This window comes from Oryx dammah, unplaced genomic scaffold (assembly GCF_014754425.2).
Source record: "Oryx dammah isolate SB20612 unplaced genomic scaffold, SCBI_Odam_1.1 HiC_scaffold_22, whole genome shotgun sequence".
NCBI lineage: Eukaryota > Metazoa > Chordata > Mammalia > Artiodactyla > Bovidae > Oryx > Oryx dammah.
The window spans coordinates 26,637,201-26,657,788 of NW_024070206.1; the positions used below are offsets into that span (position 1 = coordinate 26,637,201).

At 34.8% G+C, this 20,588-nt stretch overlaps 1 protein-coding gene across 1 annotated transcript in view; it reads right to left on the bottom strand.

The window, feature by feature from the left end:
* ROCK1 (Rho associated coiled-coil containing protein kinase 1) overlaps positions 1-20,588 on the bottom strand; it is a 125,260-nt gene that overhangs the window by 9,883 nt on the left and 94,789 nt on the right. Inside the window, exons 17-27 of the mRNA XM_040264706.1 lie at positions 18,110-18,216; positions 17,222-17,372; positions 15,328-15,488; positions 14,164-14,348; positions 12,519-12,588; positions 10,606-10,700; positions 7,317-7,482; positions 5,639-5,732; positions 4,878-4,966; positions 2,091-2,279; positions 1,339-1,498 (exon numbers count right to left, since the gene is read on the bottom strand). Coding sequence (XP_040120640.1) covers positions 1,339-1,498; positions 2,091-2,279; positions 4,878-4,966; positions 5,639-5,732; positions 7,317-7,482; positions 10,606-10,700; positions 12,519-12,588; positions 14,164-14,348; positions 15,328-15,488; positions 17,222-17,372; positions 18,110-18,216 — 1,467 coding nt within the window. The remainder of the gene's footprint in view (positions 1-1,338; positions 1,499-2,090; positions 2,280-4,877; positions 4,967-5,638; positions 5,733-7,316; positions 7,483-10,605; positions 10,701-12,518; positions 12,589-14,163; positions 14,349-15,327; positions 15,489-17,221; positions 17,373-18,109; positions 18,217-20,588) is intronic.

Genomic DNA, 20,588 nt, shown 5'->3' on the forward strand with positions numbered 1-20,588 from the left:
ACTCTTAACTGATGACTGGGTCATAACTTTACAACGATGTTCAAACAACAGCTGAAGCTAGAGATTCTTATTAAATCCAAAGTGATCCTTTGATAAGGAAGTGAAGCTACAAGATTTTCAAGAGGTTGGAGGTTTCAGAGAGCCAAAAATGGGAAAACAAGGAATTTTTTGACCATCGGAGTAAGAAATATTTATTCCCTGCCCTTCCCTTTCCAGATATCTCATTTTGGGCTGGCAAAGCTACAAAAGAATGACTATTACATAGAATACATATCAGAAGTGAATTCACTTCCTATTTTGAATTTCACTTTCTTGACCAATAACAACAACATGAAATTTTCTAGGTTGTCTATCAAGTTTCTTATTTCAAATTCTCAACAACAAAAACAAGTAATATCTGTTAACATAGATCCTTATCATATCAAATGTGGTGATGTGTATCTTTCTTTTCATGCATTATTCAGCAAATACATTAATTAAAATCTACTTCAAGTTTAAGACCACTTAAAACTCTCAAGACCTTGAACTAAGAATATGTAGTACATTAAATGGGTGTCTCTCTGTGTGTATGTATACCTTTAACATTCATAATGCATGGTTTAGTATCTATAACCTATTAATTTCTAAACTGAACCTGCATCAAGTGTACTGCTCATCTCTGTTAAAAAGACATAAATGTACTAAAATCCACACTACAATGTATCCAAAAATGAGGCGGTATTTTTTTTTTCAGTTGATTCTCCACTGGAAAAATAAAAATAAAAAGAAGAGGAAGTCTGACATCCTAGCTCCTCACTTTTGTGTTTACTTCACTCCCTGCCACCTCTCTACACCTCCCAACTGCTTTTATCTATGTTTCCAAATTTGAAACTTTAAGTCTGGTTGAAGTTTATCACTATAGCACTAGGTAGGTTTCTATATAGAGCTACTATGGTTCTGATTATTAAGTACAGTTCTTAGTTTCAGCACAAAAATACATAAAACACTAAACAGCTGCTACACATAAAAACATGTACAATTTTCCTTAAACAATGAGAGCTGTAGCAGCAGTTTTGACTTTCATCACAGGGATGGGCTGCTCAATACTGATTCATAAACTTCAGGTTTCTATTTAATAAGAGCCATTCAGATCTATTTTAAGAGCCTAAGATTGTTTATGACTGCTTTTATGCTATAAAATGCAATAAGTATGCAAATATCAGACTCTGGGCCATGAGAAACAAATCCCTTCTTAAGAATTCATGGACAAAATGACAGAGTTACAAATCCAAAAAAAGAAATCTACATTAATTCCCATGTTTTAGCAAACTTGAATGAAGTAACAGAAATTATTCTTACCTGGAAGGTTTCCATCAGTTTCATCAGCACTGGGAAAACTAGCAACACTTGTAGAATCTGAAAGGTCCAAAAGTTTGGCACGCAGCTGCTCAATGTCACTCTCTTTGCTGGCCAACTGCATCTGAAGCTCATTCTTATGTGTACATTCTTCTACCAATTGCTATTTAAAAAATAAAAAAGTAATAAGATAATATAAAGAATTAAGTTCAAATCTCCAACATTAGAAACTAAGAATCAGTGGAGTTATAAAATATGTAACCGAGAATTGCTAATACTAAAAACTGACTATAAACTTCACAAATGTTTACTACCACAGATTGTAATACAACTGTAAAAACACAAGTTCTCTTCCTCAGTAATACACTGCATGCATAAGCTCCTTTTCTCTTTCCTTTAAAAAAGTATTTTGTTTTTTTTCTTCTAAAACACAAAGCATTAAAAACCAAACTCAAACACCTGTTAAAACAATAGAAAATGCTTTTATGGTTCCAAATGAAAGTGTAAAAGATATAGAGGAAAACCCTTAGTGGTTTCTCCAAAAGTAGCATTTCTAATCAAGCAGATGCTAAGGGGTAAAAATTACTCAAGTTATAGTTAACAGAGTATCTTCCTAGTTTGTCAAGATCATGGTTCATATTAGAGTAATAGTAATCAAACTGGGAAGAATATAAACCTAAATATGCATTTTTTATACTGAACAAACAAGTAGCTAGGTATATACAGTAATAACAAATGCACACACACAACCTTACCGCTTGCATTTCATTCAGCTCCTTCTGATGTTTCACTACCATTTGGTTGAATTTCTCTCTTTCTTGGTTGAGTTCAAGTTGGAGCTTTCGATTTTCTTTTTCTTTCTTTCTCAAATCCTGTGTATTTGCTTTCTTTCTATCAATTTTAAAGTCCTTTCGATTCATTATTTCTGCCAACTTGTTAACAGCCTATTATGATATTAAAATGTTATTAATAAGGTTCTTCATTGTAGCTATTCAATTTAAGCCTCCAGTAAAAAAAATTTTTTTCCTTAAAAAACATTTCCTTCAAAATGTGCGTGTGAAAATTAGGAGAACCTAATGAAGTTTGGAATATGATAACTGGTAGCACAAGTAACTATTACTGACTCATCTCATTGTTCAAATGTTTAATAAGAAACAGATAGGCTTACAAAAAAATCCAGTTACTGCTCAACAATTATTCAGCACTTACTATACTGCATGTAAGCACTCTGATAGGCACTAGATATACGGACAGAAAATACAGTTAACCCCAAGGACATCCTAGTCTGGCAGAGGAGCTGGAAAGCAAGCATGACAGTGCTGAGTGGAAAATCAGGAAAAAGAAGCAAGCAAGGTGCTACAGAAGCAGTACCTAACTGAGACTAGGAGAGGTCAGGGAAGGCTTCCTGGAATACCTGCATTTGTGTCCACGTATATTTCTTAAAAAGACCAACAGGAATCGAATGAGCAAGTAGAAATGGTATTAAGGAGGGGAGCCAAGGATGACACAAGAATTTGACGCAACAGTACACAGGCAAAAAGGCTCAAGATAATTTTTTTCTTTTAGACAAATAGGAGAGCAGGTGGATGAAGCACCATACTCAGGGCCTCTTGAATGGGAAAGAGGTTGTAAATATAGTTGAGGCTAACCCCTTTTGCCAGAAAGAAAAAATATATTCTAAATAAGACAGAACTGTTAAAAGCACAGGAAATTAGCTACATAAACCAAGAAAAAGAAACATAAGCTATGGTATATCTGTCCTGTAGTAGCTAAAAAATAAAAAAAAAAAAAATCAGATTTTTCCATCAAGATAGAACAAATCCCTAACCAGTATCATTTCCATGTAGATTAGATCCCATCAAGGATAAAGAACCCTTGAGTAATTTTTTTAGTGCAGTAAAGGCTTACTTCACCGAACTCATAAATGGCTATTTGGTTTTTTTCCAGTAGTAAATCTAACAAAAAAAAAAAACCCACAGAAGTATAATGTGAAGAACATGAAAAGCTATTATAGTTATCACTCATCAAAGACTATCTCTGCTAAAGCCTTTTCTTTTCTTTCAATCTACTGGGTGCATATCCTTCTAGACTTTTCCTAAAACTATAAGTAGATTATATATAAATGTTTCAATTTTAAATGGAATTTTGCAATACACTGTGTGCTGCAACTTGCTCCCTAAATTTAATACTGTATTAAATATCACAGTAAATACTATTTCTCTGTGTCATTACATGTAGATCTACTTCATTAATTTTTAATGGCTTCTTTGCACCTCATTGTATGGGTTAGTTTTAGTTTTTCACTTTTAAAAATAATGTAGCAATTTTATTTCTGTATATTTCTTTTGAGAATTTATGGAAGTATTTAAATAGGATAAATTCCTAAATGAGCACATACTGGGTCACAGAATATGCACATTCAAATGCTTTCTTCCATTAAATTGTTTTTGTATGAATGAATGTTCCCCATGTGCTTATAATACTCACAGCTGAGTATCATGACTCATTAAAACCTGTCAATTTGATTGTCAAAAAGATATCTCATTATTGTTTCCATTTTTATTTCTTGCTTTACTACTGTGGCTGAACCCTTTCTGCTTTGGTCACGCCTTGAAACTAGTGGGATCTTAGTTCCCTGACGAGGCTCAAACACGCGCCTCCTGCAGCGGAAGCACAGAGTCTCAACCACTGGAGCACCAGTAAGTCCCCATGGTTGAGCCTTTTAAAAAAATCTTTACTGCTTTTTTTTCCTCAAGTGTCCCTTGGCTTTTTCTTTTTTCTACTGAACTTTTTTCCTATTTGCAGATCCTCTTTATCTTTCTCTGTATATGCTATAAATACTGGTCCTAGTTCATTTTCTTTCAACTTATGTTCTTTTGGAGTATGTACAAAAATAAATGTCAATCTTTATCTTCATGGTCTATGTTTACAGAGAGAAGTAAAATCTCCACTGAAGGATTTTCAATGACTATTAAGTGCATTTTTGAAAAATTACTTTAGTTGAAGGATTACTGAGAGAGAATAGATTAGTGGTAAGGAGCTATAAGTACAAAATATTTTACTGTAATAAAAAAAAATGAACTGAGGTACACAGTACCTTTTGAAGAATTAAAAACTACTGGATGACTACTGGTACAATGATAAGATATCAAGTTTTAGTGTAAAAACTGGTCTAGCTGCAAAATACAAAGCGAAATGATACATCTACCCCTTTTAAGTTTCTTACTCCCCATTCTTCTCTTTCTTTTCACTCTTCTCTCTTGACTTCAGTCAAGCATATGCTTTCTCCTCATTAAGTTTTCCTACTGTCAATTATGGGTCCTCCATACAATCTAAAACATATTTTTTACTAATCAGATAACTAGACAAATTAGCTTTCTTAACTCAACTGAAATCCTATTTCCTGAAAAAAGAGTATTACATTATTTGTTCCAATGACTTGACAATCTCAGTTTTAAGAAAAAGGAAATGAAGAACAAATATAAACTTCTGAATATGATACTCAAATACAAACATATGGGGAAGGCTAACCGCATGTATACCTGTGTTTTAAGGGTTCGTTCTGTATTGATATTCTTTTCAAAGGCAGCCTTAAGGATATTGATCTCCTCCTCCTTCTTCAATTTATATTCTGTCAACAAATTACATAAAATGTCATATAAATATGCCATTAATTTCTGCCTTGCAAAGTAACAATGTCCTTTATTATTCAAATTAGTATATACTACATAGTAACTTTCAGTGCCTTTATTAAATAATTCTTTTTTTCAGTTTATTGAGGTATAACAGACAAATAAAATTTTAAGATTTTAAAATGTACAATGTGAAGAATTGATATACGTATACACTGTGAAAGGATCCCCCCACAATCAATTTAATTAACACATACATCACCTCATATATTTACCTTTCTGTGGGGGGAGTGATGGTGAGAATATTTAAGTTCCCTAAGATAATACTTAGGGGCTTCCCTGGTGGCTTAGACAGTAAAAAATCCACCTGCAATGCAGGAGACCTGGGTTCGATCCCTGGGTTGGGAAGATCCCCTGGAGAAGGTCATAGCCACCCACTCCAGTATTCTTGCCTGGAGAATTTCATGGACAGAAGAGACTGGTGGGCTACAGTCCACGGGGTCGCAAAGAGTCAGACACAACTGAGTGACTAACACTATTCAAGGTAATACTAAAGGCTACACAAGTTATTTAACATATGAAAACAAATTCTGCAAAACCCTAACACATAACAAAGATTTACCTCTGAACTTGATTTTAATGTTACAATTTTTAAAAAAAATCTTACATACCTTCCTCTGCCTTCCTCATTTTATCAGTTAGCTCTTCATTTTCTTTTCTTAATAATTCAATATCTTTGGTTAGCATGCTGTTTGTTTCTTCAAGCTAAACAAAGCACAGAATGGCTGAAGTTGTATTGTTACTCCCATATTTAAAGCAATAATCTTTAAAAAAATACTTGCATTTTCCATAGACAAGGACAGGTCAGACATTGCTTAACTATAAAAATGTCTGGTTTCCAGTTTGAAATACGTGGAAGTGATTAAAAATATTTTAAAGTAACTGTTAACTTCCAAAAATTATTTCAGTGTGCATGTATACATACACAGTCATACAAATGAAAGGAATACGAAATGTAATGAAATAAGAACAAGACTAAAAACTAGGAAATGTACATTTAGTTCTCTGTCTCTGTGCCCTCAGCAAGTCACAATCTTTCTGGGCCTCAGTTTCTTCATCTGAATAACGGTGACAAAAAGGACAATTTAAAATGTTTGGCTATTAGCATAAATGATACCACTGTGGGCCCATATATTTCCTCCCTATTTATTCCTTCCCTGACCCTACCCAGACGGCACTGTGTGATAAAATCATTTCTTTGTCATCAAGGGCTTTTTAGGTAGTAGATATTATTTAATAATCAGAAGTGGCCTCTATGTTCTGTAGTCCCCAAACAATGATGAAGACCTTTGCTGACATATTCCTGATGCCGACAGGACTAGTTACCCATTCTTAGGAACTAGGAACGCACTTAGGAACGCACTTCCTACTTTTAAGCACATACCTCCCATACCCTAGGTTAACTATAAAATTGTCCCAATGGTCCTCTGGTGGTGTGGAGTGCAGCAGGAATGCTTCTGGATCATTTTCTGCCTGAACCCACTCCGTGACTACTGGACCCATAGTAACTTGTCCAAAGACTGTACAGAGCTGCCTACCTTGGCGTTTTAGTCTAAAGATACCTTCTCAGTTCAGTGGGTACTTTTCATTCTCTCTGCCCTCCAACAATTACTTTCGGTAATTTACTTGTTCCCCATTCTATTTATATGACTGCATTTAATCTTCATAAGAATCCTATGACACAGAATCTGAGGCTTGAAGAAATCAAAGCAAACTGCCAAGATGACGTTAACTTCTCAGGGGCAAAGCTGTGGTTTGAATCCAGATCTACTTACACCAGAGCACTTGATGGTGGCTTTACCACCAAGAAGAAAACTCTAATTCCCCTTTCTAGCCCCATAATCTATTGACCATACTATACTTTTCAGGAATAGACAACTGTTTGTAGTAATGGTTTCTCTATAATGGATTTGTAGATATACACAAAGAATTTTTGTGGATATCCACATCCCAAAATAGCATCTCTGAATCTTATAGAATTTTGGCCATGAAATCAGTTGCAATTTACTAAGATAATAAAGCAAATGAATTTAAAGTTAAGTATTTCTTCACATAAAATATATTAAGATCTATAACCAGAAAGGGGGAAAAAACCCAATATACTGAACAAGAATTTCAATTATTAACCATTGTTTTAGATTATATAAACTATTTTATATATGCATACAAGTAGACCATTGTGTGTAAGGAAATACTCATGCACATACACTTACCCAAACACTTTAAAATGTGGCCTATTTAGACTTTTCAATTAATTTTAATCACATAACTTAGCCAACTATCACTTACCCGACTAAGAGTGTGATCTTTATCTGTAATCTCTTGTCGATTTCTCGAAGCAGCTTTCTTGCTTTCTTGGGTCAGTTCAAAATACTGCTCTTCCAGAAGCCCTCGAGCCAACTGCTCAGATTCAGCCTTTGTTTCCGCTAGATCCAACTGAGTAGCAAGAGTTTCTCTGGTAGATTTAAGAGAGAGATGAGTATAAACAAATCCAATTCATTCTTCCAACTTAACTATATGGTTAAAAACACAATTCTATTTAAATGATAAAAGAATCAAGTATTCTATTGCTTAAAACAAACCCTGAACACATTACAAACTTTCTAGAAAAGTAACCTCTCACACTTTGAAAAAGGATGCTAAAATTTTGTACATGTTATTTTGCTTAACTAAGAAAAGGTAATAGAACAATGGCAAGCAGTCTACCCCTGAAAAGGAATTTGCTGGGATCTGGAAGGAAAGGCAGCACGGCAAAGTGGGAAAGTCACTGGCTTGTAAATCAAGAGGCCAGACCTAGACCCTGATCCCCTTCTATCCCCATTCTATCCCACTGGGTAGGGACACTAGGCAAGTTCCTTACACTTAAAAGAACTCAATCAAATCCATAAAATGAGAAGATTAAGCTACATTATTTTTGAGGTCACTTCCAGCTCTGAAATTTAATGAGATTATGAAGATTTATAAATAGATCTGCAAACCACTATGAACTATTCTAGGAATGCTCCTTGAGAATTACCCTTTAAAGCCTTTCAGAATTGACATTCGGACCACAACCAGATCACTGCAGTTTGCCTGCTCTTCCTATGAAGAGAAACTGTCTTCAATAAGTTATTTTGGTCATAACTATAACCTGTACATACAGTAGGTGCTCAATAAATGTTTATTAAATAAATGAATGACTTCTACCTACTTTCTATTAAGGGAGTAATACAAATAAAATTTTCTGTCTCAAGCCTAAAGAGGAAGACATACAGTAACTACAAAAACCAGTAATAATATCCATTCTTTTGTCCAACAAATATTTAAAGTTCCTGTGTGCCAAACACTGTTCTGGGATTTAAGGCATACAGCATTAACAAACTCCTTGCCCTCAGAAAGTATATATTAGCAAGGTGAGACAATTTAAAGAAATGAACAATATACAGTATGCCACAGAAAACAATAAAAAGAAAGGTAAAGAGGCTGTAAGTTGTGGTCACTATTTTATTGAGGGCGATCAAGAATGTCTCTCTACTAAGCTGATATTTGAGAAAAGAAAAGGAGGAAGTAAGAGAGGAGCCACACAGGTATCTGAGAATGCTTTCGGGCAAAGGAAACATCTAATAAGAAATGTTCTGAAGGAAGCTAATGTGAGGGGTGTCAGGGGTGGTTGTGAGATGTGATAAGTGAATTGGGGAGAAAGAACAAGTGTTAGAAGGCTTTCTAAAACAAGAGAGGGACTCTGGCTTTTACTCTGAGTGCTCCATTTTAAAGCGATCATTCAGGCTGCTGGTTAAAATCAGACTTAGTAGGGGGACAATGGCAGAAGCAGCAATCTAGTGGCAGAAGCAGTGAGCAGAAGCAGTCAGGAGACACCTGAAAATCAAGACTGGAGATAATGGCAGTTTGGATCAAGTTGGTAAATGATAAAAAGTGGTGAGAAATGATCAGATTCTGGACAGGCTTTTTAGTTACAGCTAGGCTATATTGATGGATTGCATGCAGAATGTAAGAAAAAAAGAGTCTAAGATGATGCCAACTTTTGGATTTAAGCAACTAGGACTAACAAAACAGCTAATAGTGACACGGGGAAGACAGCAAGGAGCAGGTGGGGGAGTAAGGCATTTTTCTGGACATGTTATATATGATATGCTTGTTAAACACTCTAGTGGAGATGTCAGACAGCTGAGTTTACAAGTCTAAAATTCAGGGGAGAATATACTTGTACACTGATGTTATTTAAAGCCATTAGGCTGGATGAGAACAAGCAGGGAGTGATCCCTTGGGCCCTCCATAGTTTAAAATGACAAAGGAGCAAAGACGGGTGAGGAAGAGGAGACACTTCAATAGGCGGAAAGGAGTTTGGTGTCACAGAAACCAAATGAAGCAAATTCAGAGAGAGTAATCAATGATGACAACTGCTGCTATTAAATAAGATAAATAGTTAAGAACTGACTACAGTTCTTAACTATTAGGAAGCTCCAGGTGACCTTGAAAAAGGTTATTTTGGTAGAGTAATGGGTGCAAAGTTTGGAATGAGCTCAAGAAAGACTAAGAGAAGAGAACCTGAAGGTAAATGGTATGTCACTTTTCAAGGAAGTTTGCTACAAAAGGAAGCAAAAAACACGTTGTAAGTAACTATACAGTTTAAAGAAAAGGAGGTTGTTTTTTAAGAAAATGTTTACCTCTATGCTTATGTAACAATGGAAATGACTACAGAAAGGAAAAAATGATACAGGAGTGATTCACTTTGCGGTACACCTGAAACTAATACAACACCGTAAATCAACACTCCAAGAAAAATTAGAGAGAAAAAGAAAAGAAATAAAGGAAAGATGAGAGAATCATCGGAGTCACAGGCAGAAAAGGATGGGATTGAAGGGCTGCCTTTTAGGTCGACTCATGTTAATTTTGTCTATTTTCATGAATCAGAAGGAAGGTAGGGTTTACATGTACAGCTGCAGACAGGTCAGTGGCTGTGTTAGTGGAAGAGAGTAGATGTCCTATGACTTTCAGGAAACAAGACTATTTGCTGAGAATGAGAACAAGAAGAAGTTGTTGATCTGAGGAGGGAGGAAAAGATGAGGCATACAACAATACAACAACGTGAGAAAACTAGCTTCAATGTCTGTTCTTACACCATCCAGCTATAAGCAGTTATTAAACTTAATAGATTCATAAGACTGCCTCCTTGTAAAGCCCTAAGCACACACGCAATAGAAATTAATCTGCCTTATAATACTAAGAGGAACACTCTAAATATCTTTACCTAACATAAAAATTATAATTTCCAAATACTACATGAACTATTTGTATACAAACAGATGTTTGAAGATTGAGAGACCTTTGAAAACAATTTACTGTCACAATTTAGTGAATCTCTGTACAACTGCTATAGTGTTAAAGTACCAAATTATTTCTTCACCATAAAGGCAAATTTTAGTCAAAATTTAGTTTGATTTGTTCTGAATTAGGCCAGTAAGATTTGCTATTCCACTGCCGTAAGAATAAAGACACATCTACTCTCTATGTTTAAACTTAAAAGTTAAGAAATCTTTGCTGTAGGACTGATTCTTGTTCTAAACTAAAATGGACATACTTTTCACTTTGTAGTTCCTGTATTTTCTTTAAGTTTTCTCTGTTTTTTTCTTCAATTTCTTCCTTAAGTTCCTTTACCTGGGTTTTATAAAGTGTCTGCAAAACAAGTGATAAGAATAAATAAGTGTATTGCTGGGGTTAAAAAACAATTTGGTAGTTCTTTAGAAAGTTAAACAATTAACATATGATCTAACAACTCCACTCTGAAGTATTTACCAAAGTAAAAATATATATCTATACAAAGTCTTAAACCTGAATTTTCATTGCAGTTTTATTTCATAGTAACATGATTTTCATTGCAGTTTTATTTCATAGTAACATGAATTCTCATTGCAGTTTTATTTCATAGTAATAGATGCAGAGGTTATAAACTTCTAATTGTGAAGTCAATTTCTGTTTTTTTAACAACACTTTTTAGTTTAAAAGATAAGGAAAAAACAGTGAGGACCAGCAAACAGCTGTGGAGTATGACTTTTACACTGTATACTTAATTATCTCTCTGAGAAACAGCACTTCTCTAGGGGAAAAATGCATTTCTACAAGAATGCAACTGAAAGAAAAATGATGGCTAGCTCTGGTTTGTTTACAATTTCTAAAATGAAATAGTCCATTCTGCCTTTAGTAATCAGATTCTCATTTCTCCGACTTCAATTACTGAAATTTATATGTGGAATCAATGAAGAAATAAAAATAACCGGATCTGAAAGCCAAAACTAAAGAAAACCTTAAATTCAGCTCATAAAAACTTATCAAATTTAGCAACATCTAACCCAGTCCTCACAAGCAACAGAATAAACCAAAACTAAAGACAGTTAATAGTTTGTATTGTTTTATAAAGGCAAAAATCAAGAATCCATAAGAACTACCACAAATCACTTGGACATCCATCCCCAAATATGGAGGCACTGAAAGATTACCCTATGGAAGCCTACGGACAGGAGGGTGTGCTTGATATTATAGACCCCTGTGTAGAAGTCACCCCCACACACTGAAAAAATGAAGGCTAATTTACATTCACGGAAAAGGTTTTCAACAATCTTGAATTTTTTTTTTAATTTAAAAACATATTCCAGGGATTGCATAATAAGCCAAGAAGAAACAGACAAAAAATGGAAAAGTCACCAAGTTTATTAGCATGAAGCTCATAACTGTATGAAATTCCATAGAGCTCTAACAATACCCAGATTTTTTACTGAGGAAATCATTACTTCCAATATTGTTCATACTTGGTTTCTAGGGCATATTCAGCAGTGCAACTCAAACTCTGTGCATTCAATTACACTGCTTAAAGCCCATAGTAAAGGTGGCTTGCCAGTGAAACAGAAACGGAGCAGCTAGATAAATGTCAAACTGAAATGTTAGGGTACAAGCTTGGCAACCAAAAATTCAGAGTTTTCAATAAAGCCTCAAAGCAATAGCTATAAATGCTCATCAATAGTAGTAATGAAAATAACCTGGCCTGTAGTAAAAAAAGAAAATGATTTTTATGGAGAAAAAGCGTAACAGATTCATAAAGTGCACAAAACAGGAAAAATCTCTTGAACCCACAACTGTATGCAGCAAGAGCTACACACACATGTACGAAGGCCACTGTGATGTGCACACGTGAACCACACATGGTAATACTGGCACTCTAACCCACCAGAGCTTGGTACCAGGCAGACAGAACTCTTAACAGACTCTTTTAAGTAGCTCCAGTTTGAAAGCAATTCTGGAAATATTTGCACAAAAATAGTCATTTCTTTAACTTAGACTACCAACACAGATTCAGAAATGAAATGCAGAGAAGGGGATATACAATGGGAGAAAACTACTTCATAGTCATTTGAAAAAGAGTCACAGTTCACATTAAACATCTAAACGCCTTGTTAAGTCAGCTTTGGAAACAGTCTACATATTAAAAGTGATTCTCACCGAGAAATACTGCTCCGCTTCCAGCTGATCCTGCAGCTCCCGCATCTGCCCTTCATTCCCTCTGTACTGTCTTCAGACAAAAGAGAAAGCAGTAAACAAATGCTCCTACTTTTACTAGGCTTTATATTATTCTTTGTTTCTTAAAGTTGCTAAAACAAAAAAGTTTACTGAAATAACCTCTGTTTTAAAAAAAATCATACTTTGTTATTCAGTATTACTTAACTAGTTATATTTGGTTAGGACACACTGTCTGGTGCCATTTTGCTCCTTGTAAAATGATACTATGAAAAGTAGAGGGAACCGTTTTCTACTGAAGTTCACTTTCAGGAGAATATTAACTGTGGATGAATCCAAATGCAAAAGTAAAATGATATTATTTTGGTAAATTTTTGTAAAGAACAGCTTTCTTAGGAGTACATTTAAAATGTCTTATGCAGTAAGTAGACTATTAAAAACGTGAACATATTAAAGAAATAAGAAAAATTTAGTACTATATTTTATGATTAATTAAGCACAAGAGTGGGGTGGAAATGAATACTCAGATATGGAATAAGAAGGGAGACAATAACAACAGCTGACAACACAGATAAAGAGAGATGTACATATATAGAATACATATATGTAAACACCGCTCACAGAGAGGAAAGAACTCAATAAGTCAGATACACAATGCAACCCAACACACAGCTAATTCAACAATGAACAATTCCATCTGCAGCTGCTGGGTTTTCATGTTAGATGGTAAAAGCTTTTTACTTTCAGCATATGGTTGATAGAAATTATTAGTTGAATGTTGCGTGCAAGTTACTGTGGGAGAAGAAAATTATAAAACACCTTACTTGGTGAAAACAGTGGCTCTAAAGGGGAAAAGAATTTCACCAACATAAACTCAACAAAATTAAGAGAGACAATTCTACACAAGAGTTACAGTGTTGTACATGAAGCTGGCAAGTGAATGTAACATAAATTTGGAGGAAATAAAATCCCATGACTTGGCTTAAGGCATCCCCATCTTTGACATTAAATCTCTGAAGCATGTCCTTACACAAATTCTGAAAGTCTCAGTGACATCTTGCTGTGTTTCTATTTCAAGTAAGCAGACACATCACATCTCAAAAATAGAGAAAAAGGACAGTGCATTCTGCGATGAACCAAAGAAACAAAACAAACACACACAGGGTCATCATGTCTAATTCTAGTCTCTAAAGTAAAGAAAACTGAATACTTTCTGTAAGGTACTAAATCCTTAATAAAAAGGTTATTCCTGATGTTTGTAATTCTAGTGTGATGACAGATGATTTTTGTGGATATGGAAATCATACAAAAACACTATTTTTCTACCATAAACAGACTTATTGTAAAGTCAATAGTCCTGACAATGTCTTTTTTTCCCCCTTTAATAACTGCATTTTTTTGTTTTGCTTTTTTAATAACTGCATTTGTTTTAAAGTCTGCCCTTCCAAAGCCTGAGCCTCCTTGCAAACTTTTGCAAATAAATTCTTTTATTTTTTCTGAACGTTTTTTCCTAAATCTTCATTTCACAAACTCTAAGTACATAATCTATACACATATAAAATATCAAACACATAAGCAAATGTTGAACACACACAAAAAAGAAATCAAGAATGTTATTTCTGAGACTTACTTTGTAAGCTGAGCTAATTCAAATTCTAATAATCTCTTTGCTTCCAATAAAGTATTTATTTCCTGTTTCATCTGCTTTTCTAAACCTTTTAAATTGTCTGCCTCAAATGCTTGAGTCTTCAATTCATTTTGTAACAACAGTCGCTTATTTGATTCCTGCTCCAGCTGCAGGGTTAGATTCTTAACCTATGAATATGGGAAAAATAATTGGGATCGTAAATCTGTTTAGTAATTTATTAGACATTATTTGAACAAATACTAATCAAACCTCAAGTACACTATTAACCTCAAGTACACTATTTCCTTATACAAACAGAAAATATCTGTATCCTAAAGAGTCTCCACTGTTTTATGCATTTATTGCTGCAGAATTTAGTGTTAAATCAAATGAATCCCCAAATTTCAGATATCAGATCTTGGAGGGGGGAAAAAAAAATCTGGTTTCTTTGTATGATACCTGTATGGAAATTCTGGAGGAGAAGGTGAGTATAAAAGTTACCTTTGGAGCAACATTCCTAAATGGTACGTAAGTTTATTAGTTCATTCAGAAATGTTTGTGCTCTAATCTACAGCTCTGCAAAGTTCACCCCCAAAATTTAACATATATTGAATTCAATTCAATAAATATTTATCAAGTACTTATTGGGCATAAGGACTAAAATGCTCCAAATTCTTACAGTGGTCATAATTTCCTTCATGATCTGTTGCTTACTTTTCTGGCACTGTCCCTGGCCATTCTCTGAATCCAATCGTACTCCTCAGACCTTCCAGTGTGATATATTCTCCATCACTGCATAGTGCTTGCACGGGTTATTCTGTCTTCCCCTCTTCATTTATTCCTTCAGCTCTTAAATGTCAAACCCTTAGTGAGGTCTCCATTAACCTCCTGAACACGATTAGCCCTGATACTTCTAACTTGGTATGTCCTTTTTAAGTATGTCATGCTTGTCATGACAATGTTAATATCTGTCTTTCCCCTTGGGTTGCAAATTCCACGGAGGTCAAGCCCAGAACTATCTTATTTCGTACCTTATAGCAGTGAACACAGATATATGTAGGTAATTTTATTTAAATCTCCACCATGTTTAAATTATACTGACTTTTTAGTCATAACAATGATTTTCTCCTTTATAAGATGAATGAAACTCAGAACTGTTTTTCTTACTTCATCCTCCATCCTGTCTTTATTTTCAATCAAATGCTCCAGCTTCTGCTGAGATTGTTTCAGATCAACATCTAGCATAGAACACTGCTTCTCAATCTGAACAACCCTATTTTCAGCCTTCTCTCGAGCTTCTCTCTCCTCCTTCAGCTTTTTTTCCATCTCTGGGAAAGAAAAAGTTAAAAATATACATTTAACGAAAAAGACTACTTTTAATACTTTCACTTTCATGGGCTGCATAAGACACTTAGTTGTCAAAAACCCCTACTGTTAACAGCCTGGGATCTTTTAGAGCTATTCATTACTGAAGTAAACTTAATTTTTGCAATGCATATAAAAAGGATTCCATGATAGTGTAATACTTAATTACTATCACAAGATACCAGTCTATAGTGAGGTTCCTTTCTTGATCAACATCAAAGAACTAAGGTTCTAGAGGTTACTTTACTAGGGTCCTGAAACTCTTGAGTTGTACCATCAGGATTCAAATTTAGTAAATCTGCTATCTCACTTTCAGGCTGTCTTGTCTAGGTGACAAAATAGAAACCACCAGAATGGGGTTTTTTAAAATAACTCCCTGATTTCCAGCTTGGATGCTGAATATCACTATCATCCATAGCCATGATGATATTTCCCATTTATTGAAAGCTTTCTATGTACAGGCACTTTAGTGCATTTTCCCCATCTAATTTTTTGAAACAGTCATAAGAGAAGCTAAGCAGCAAAGTAGATTTGTCTGATTACAAGCCTGGGCTCATAAAAACAAGATAATCATTAACCAATACAGTAAGAATAGCAGGAAGAGCAGGTTTGACAGATAAGATCACAAGTTTATCTCTTGAATAAACTGAATTTAAGGTGCCAGGTGACACTTCAGCTTACAATAGGTTAAGAAGTGAGTAGAAGGTGAAGAAAAGGAAGACATCTTTTTATAAATCTGGCTATAAAGGGACAGAATAAAATAGTGGCAATTAGGAAGGACCACAGGTTGCTGCAATGGTTTGTCCTTTTTTTTTTAAACAGATGAGAAAGATTTGTACATGTTAACAACAAGAAGGGATTCAGTGGAGGAAAAAGGTTGAGAATAAAGGAAAGAAAAAGTAATTAAGTTGAGATAAGAGACTGGATCTGAGTATAGGTAGAGCATATTAGCAAGGACAGGAAAAGGATCACGCTCTACTAAGATGAGAGAGATGATAATGAAGATGGTAAAGGAGCAGGACAGCCTGCCCAAATCAGAGAATTAGATTCTGAGGAGTTCAAGTCTATGACTTCACAGTTTCTTTTTGAAACAGGAGAATGTTCACCTAAAAGTGAAGTGATAAAGACATGGCATAGGAAGCTAGAGGAGAAGAAAAATGTAGGAGAAGGAATTGATGAGTGACATATATAAAGCAACAGCTCACTTGAGGCTGAGGACAACGCACTGAGATAACACCCAGCTAAAGAACTAGCTGAAGCAGTGAAAAGCAGCTGGCTGGTCGGATTGAGGTTGCATTTGGAGGCATACTTCAGTGGAAGTGCAAAGAAACAACAGAGCTGAAGGTACAAAGCACAAAAAGTGAATCAACAGACAATGAGTTTCAGAATGCATCTCAAAGAAAACAAAGGAAGGGGCCGAAAAACTGGGAGAAATGAGAATACACTGACTTTTACAGGGAGAGGAGGGTGGTACAGGGAGCAGAGCATGGTGGAGTAAGGGAACCAGCAGGTGAAACTTATTTTAAAAAAAGGAAGGCTTCAAAATGAAAAAAAAGGAAGCCCCCCCCCTTTCCCAGATCATCACTTATAATGTCTAAGAGTTTAAACTACTACACAATGAAATTTGATCAAAATCAAAAATTTTTGTCATTATTTAAAAACTAAGCATGTAGAAAATATTAAAATTGACACTTACCACACATTGCAACAGACTTTGCCTCTTCAATAGATTGATGTTTGTCAGTTAAACGAGCTTTGGTTACTTTATGTTCATTCACCTCTTGTTCTAACCGTTGCTGTAATGATTTAAGCTTGTAGTTTAAATCTATTTCTAAGTTGTTCTTTTCCTGTAAAACGAGAATGAGAGTCAAGTACTACGCTGTGCAAAAAGCAAATCATTAAATCTTACATTAATTTTATCTCTTAAGAGATAATATATGAATCACATTGGCTTGAAATATTACACTGTATGTACTTAAATACTTTTACTCAGAACATAATTTTATATTTATACTTCTTGTGCACTTCACTTTATAATATCTTACTTTAAAAATCACAATGGCTGCTGCTAAGTCACTTCAGTCGTGTCCGACTCTGTGTGACCCCATAGATGGCAGCCCATCAGGCTCCCCCCTCCCTGGGATTCTCCACAATAAGCACATATAATTAAAAACAAAGTATCACCTCTCTGAGCCCTCTACCCTCCTTTCCCAAGTGAATCATTAGCCGTGGCTGATGGCAAGGAAGATTTCTATTATATTCAGAAAGGTTCACTGAGAGTTATCAGAAAAGAACAGGACAATTCTTCAGGTCATTTAAAATTTTTTGCTACTATTTAAAAAACTAATCTCTATTACATTTGCATTGTGATGATCAGATATCTAATACCCTTCAAGGATAAAAACAAGTAACACTCTAAAAAAGCTCAAAATAAGATCCACATACATCACACACCAACCAACCATAAAAATTTTCAGAAATGTAAACATATAGATTAGGAACGAATGGTCTCTTAGAAAATCACCTTATAATATCTGGTAATCAGTAACACTATCTCATAATTGGTATACATTAAATCATTTACCTTTTCTGAATGATTAAGCATGTCTTGAGCCTCTTTTCTTTCTCCTTCCACTCTTTCAAGATTATGTTTGAGATGCTTCACCTCCTCTTGTAAAGATGTAATTCGAGCTGTCAAGTGAGAAAAAAGTTCAAATCACAGTCACTGAGAGAGAAATCCTTTTTTTCCCCAGCATGATCATTAAGATTAAAAAAAAGCTTTAAATCTCCAAGTAGTAAATTTATTTTATTACTTGTAGTTTGGAATAGCTACAACAGTATTGAAAAAGAACAATGAAACTGAAGAACTCAAACTTGCAATTTCAAAACTTACTATAAAGTTACAGTGACCAAAACAGTATGTTACTGGCCTAAGTACAGGCATACAGACCAACTGAATAAAACTGAGACTCTAGAAACAAAACTGTACACCTATAGCCAACTGCTTTTTAACAAGGATACCCATACCCATCAGTGAAGGAAAACAGTCTCTTCAACAGACAGTAATGGGACACCCAGATGCATGTGTGCTAAGTTGCTTCAGCTGTGTCTGACTCTGCGCCCCCATGGACTGCAGTCTGCCAGGATTCTCTGCCCAGGGGATTCTCCAGGCAAGAATACTGGAATGTGCTACTATTCCCTTCTCCAGGGGATGTTCCTGACCCAGGAATCAAACCCTTGTCCTCTTACGTCTTCTGCATTGGCTGGTTCTTTACCACTAGCGCCATTTGGGAAGCCCTTTGGCAATGTGTTATGAGATATGACACCAAAAGCATAAGCAACATATTTTAAACTGGACTTCATCAAAATTAACTTTTGTACATCAAAGGACATTATTAAGAAAAATGAAAAGACAAACTACAAAAGAGGTGTAAATATTAGCAAATCATATACCTGATAAGGTCTTACCTGGACTCTTTAAAAGTCAACAACAAAAAGACAAAAAAATAAATGCACAAAGGACATGCACAGACATCTTTCCAAAAAGAATATACAAATAGCCAATAAGCACATGAAAAGATTGCTCAACTAATTACTCACTAGGAAAATTAAAGTTAAAACCACAATGAGACAATGCTGGTGGAAACTTAAAATGATGAACAATGCTGGTGGAAACATAAAATGAGATGTGGCTGTTATGGAAAATAGTCTGGAAGTGCCTCAAAATCAAACCTAGCATTACCACGTGACCCAGCAATTCTACTCCTAGGTATCCAAAAGATCTGAAAGCAAGTATTCCAATAAATACTTGTACCGCAATTTCACAACAGTGCTATTCATAACAGTCAACAGGTGAAACAGCTCAAAACTCAAATGTCCATCAACAGATGAAGAGCTAAACGAAATATGGAATATATATATATACACATACTACAGGATATTACCCAGCTATAAATGAATGAAGTACTGATACATGGTACATCAACCAATCTTAAAAATATGCTAAGTGAAAGAAGCCTGAACTAAAGGTCACAAATTATATGATGTCATTTATATGAAATATCCAGACCAGGTAAATTCAGAAATATAGAACAGATGAGTGGTTGCTAGGGGCATACAAGGGAAGGACAGTTGAATGGGCACAAAGTTTTCCTCTGGGTTAATGAAAATGTTTTGGAACTAGAATGTACGGAACGCCACTGAATTGTACACTCTCAAATGGTTAACTTTAGGTCATATGAATTTCACCTCAATAAAAAAAATATACAAAAGCCATTAGAAATACAAGCGGGCAATGAATAAAAACTACAGTCACAGTGATTATTTTTCAAACATGTTTCAAAATTTGGCAAATCAAAGAGAGAAAAAATAAATGGAATCTTAAAAATCTGATTAGATTAGAAAACTGATCTACTATTTCCAAAAGTCAAATCCAAAAACATACCAAGAAAAATGGTTACACGATTTCCAAATGCCTGTGTAACAGTTAAAAACAAAAGTACATTACACTATGATATATGACATGAAGCTAAGCATTTTTAAAGGGTTGTAAACAGTAAAAAAGAAAAACATGTAACAGCGATCATATGTGGCCCACAAAACCTAAAGAATATAATGTCCAATTACATTTGGGAAGTCATTTCCTACACACATGAAGAAGCTTCTGCTCATCAGTGTACATAGAGAGCATTCAACTAGCAAATAACCATCACTTTACCACAAGACCAGCCTCCCAAACTGTAAGATCTATACTGAGGGATCTAAAATGTCTTAAGAACCATAAAAAGTTAATGCAAAAATTTTATGTGTGCATGTGTGTGTGTTTTACCACAATGTACTTTTTATATGTATGTTGAGGTTCATATAAATTCTGTACATTTTTTAACGTGTATGAGCTTCGATTCACATGTAAGTCAAAAAATAAACCTTCAAGGAAGCATTGAAAAATGATACACATTAATGATAAGTCATGCTATGAATCTTCCTTAACTTCACCAATATCTAAAGAGTCAGTTAAAACCACTATTGATCAACACATAATGATGGTCTCTTCCTTAAAAGCA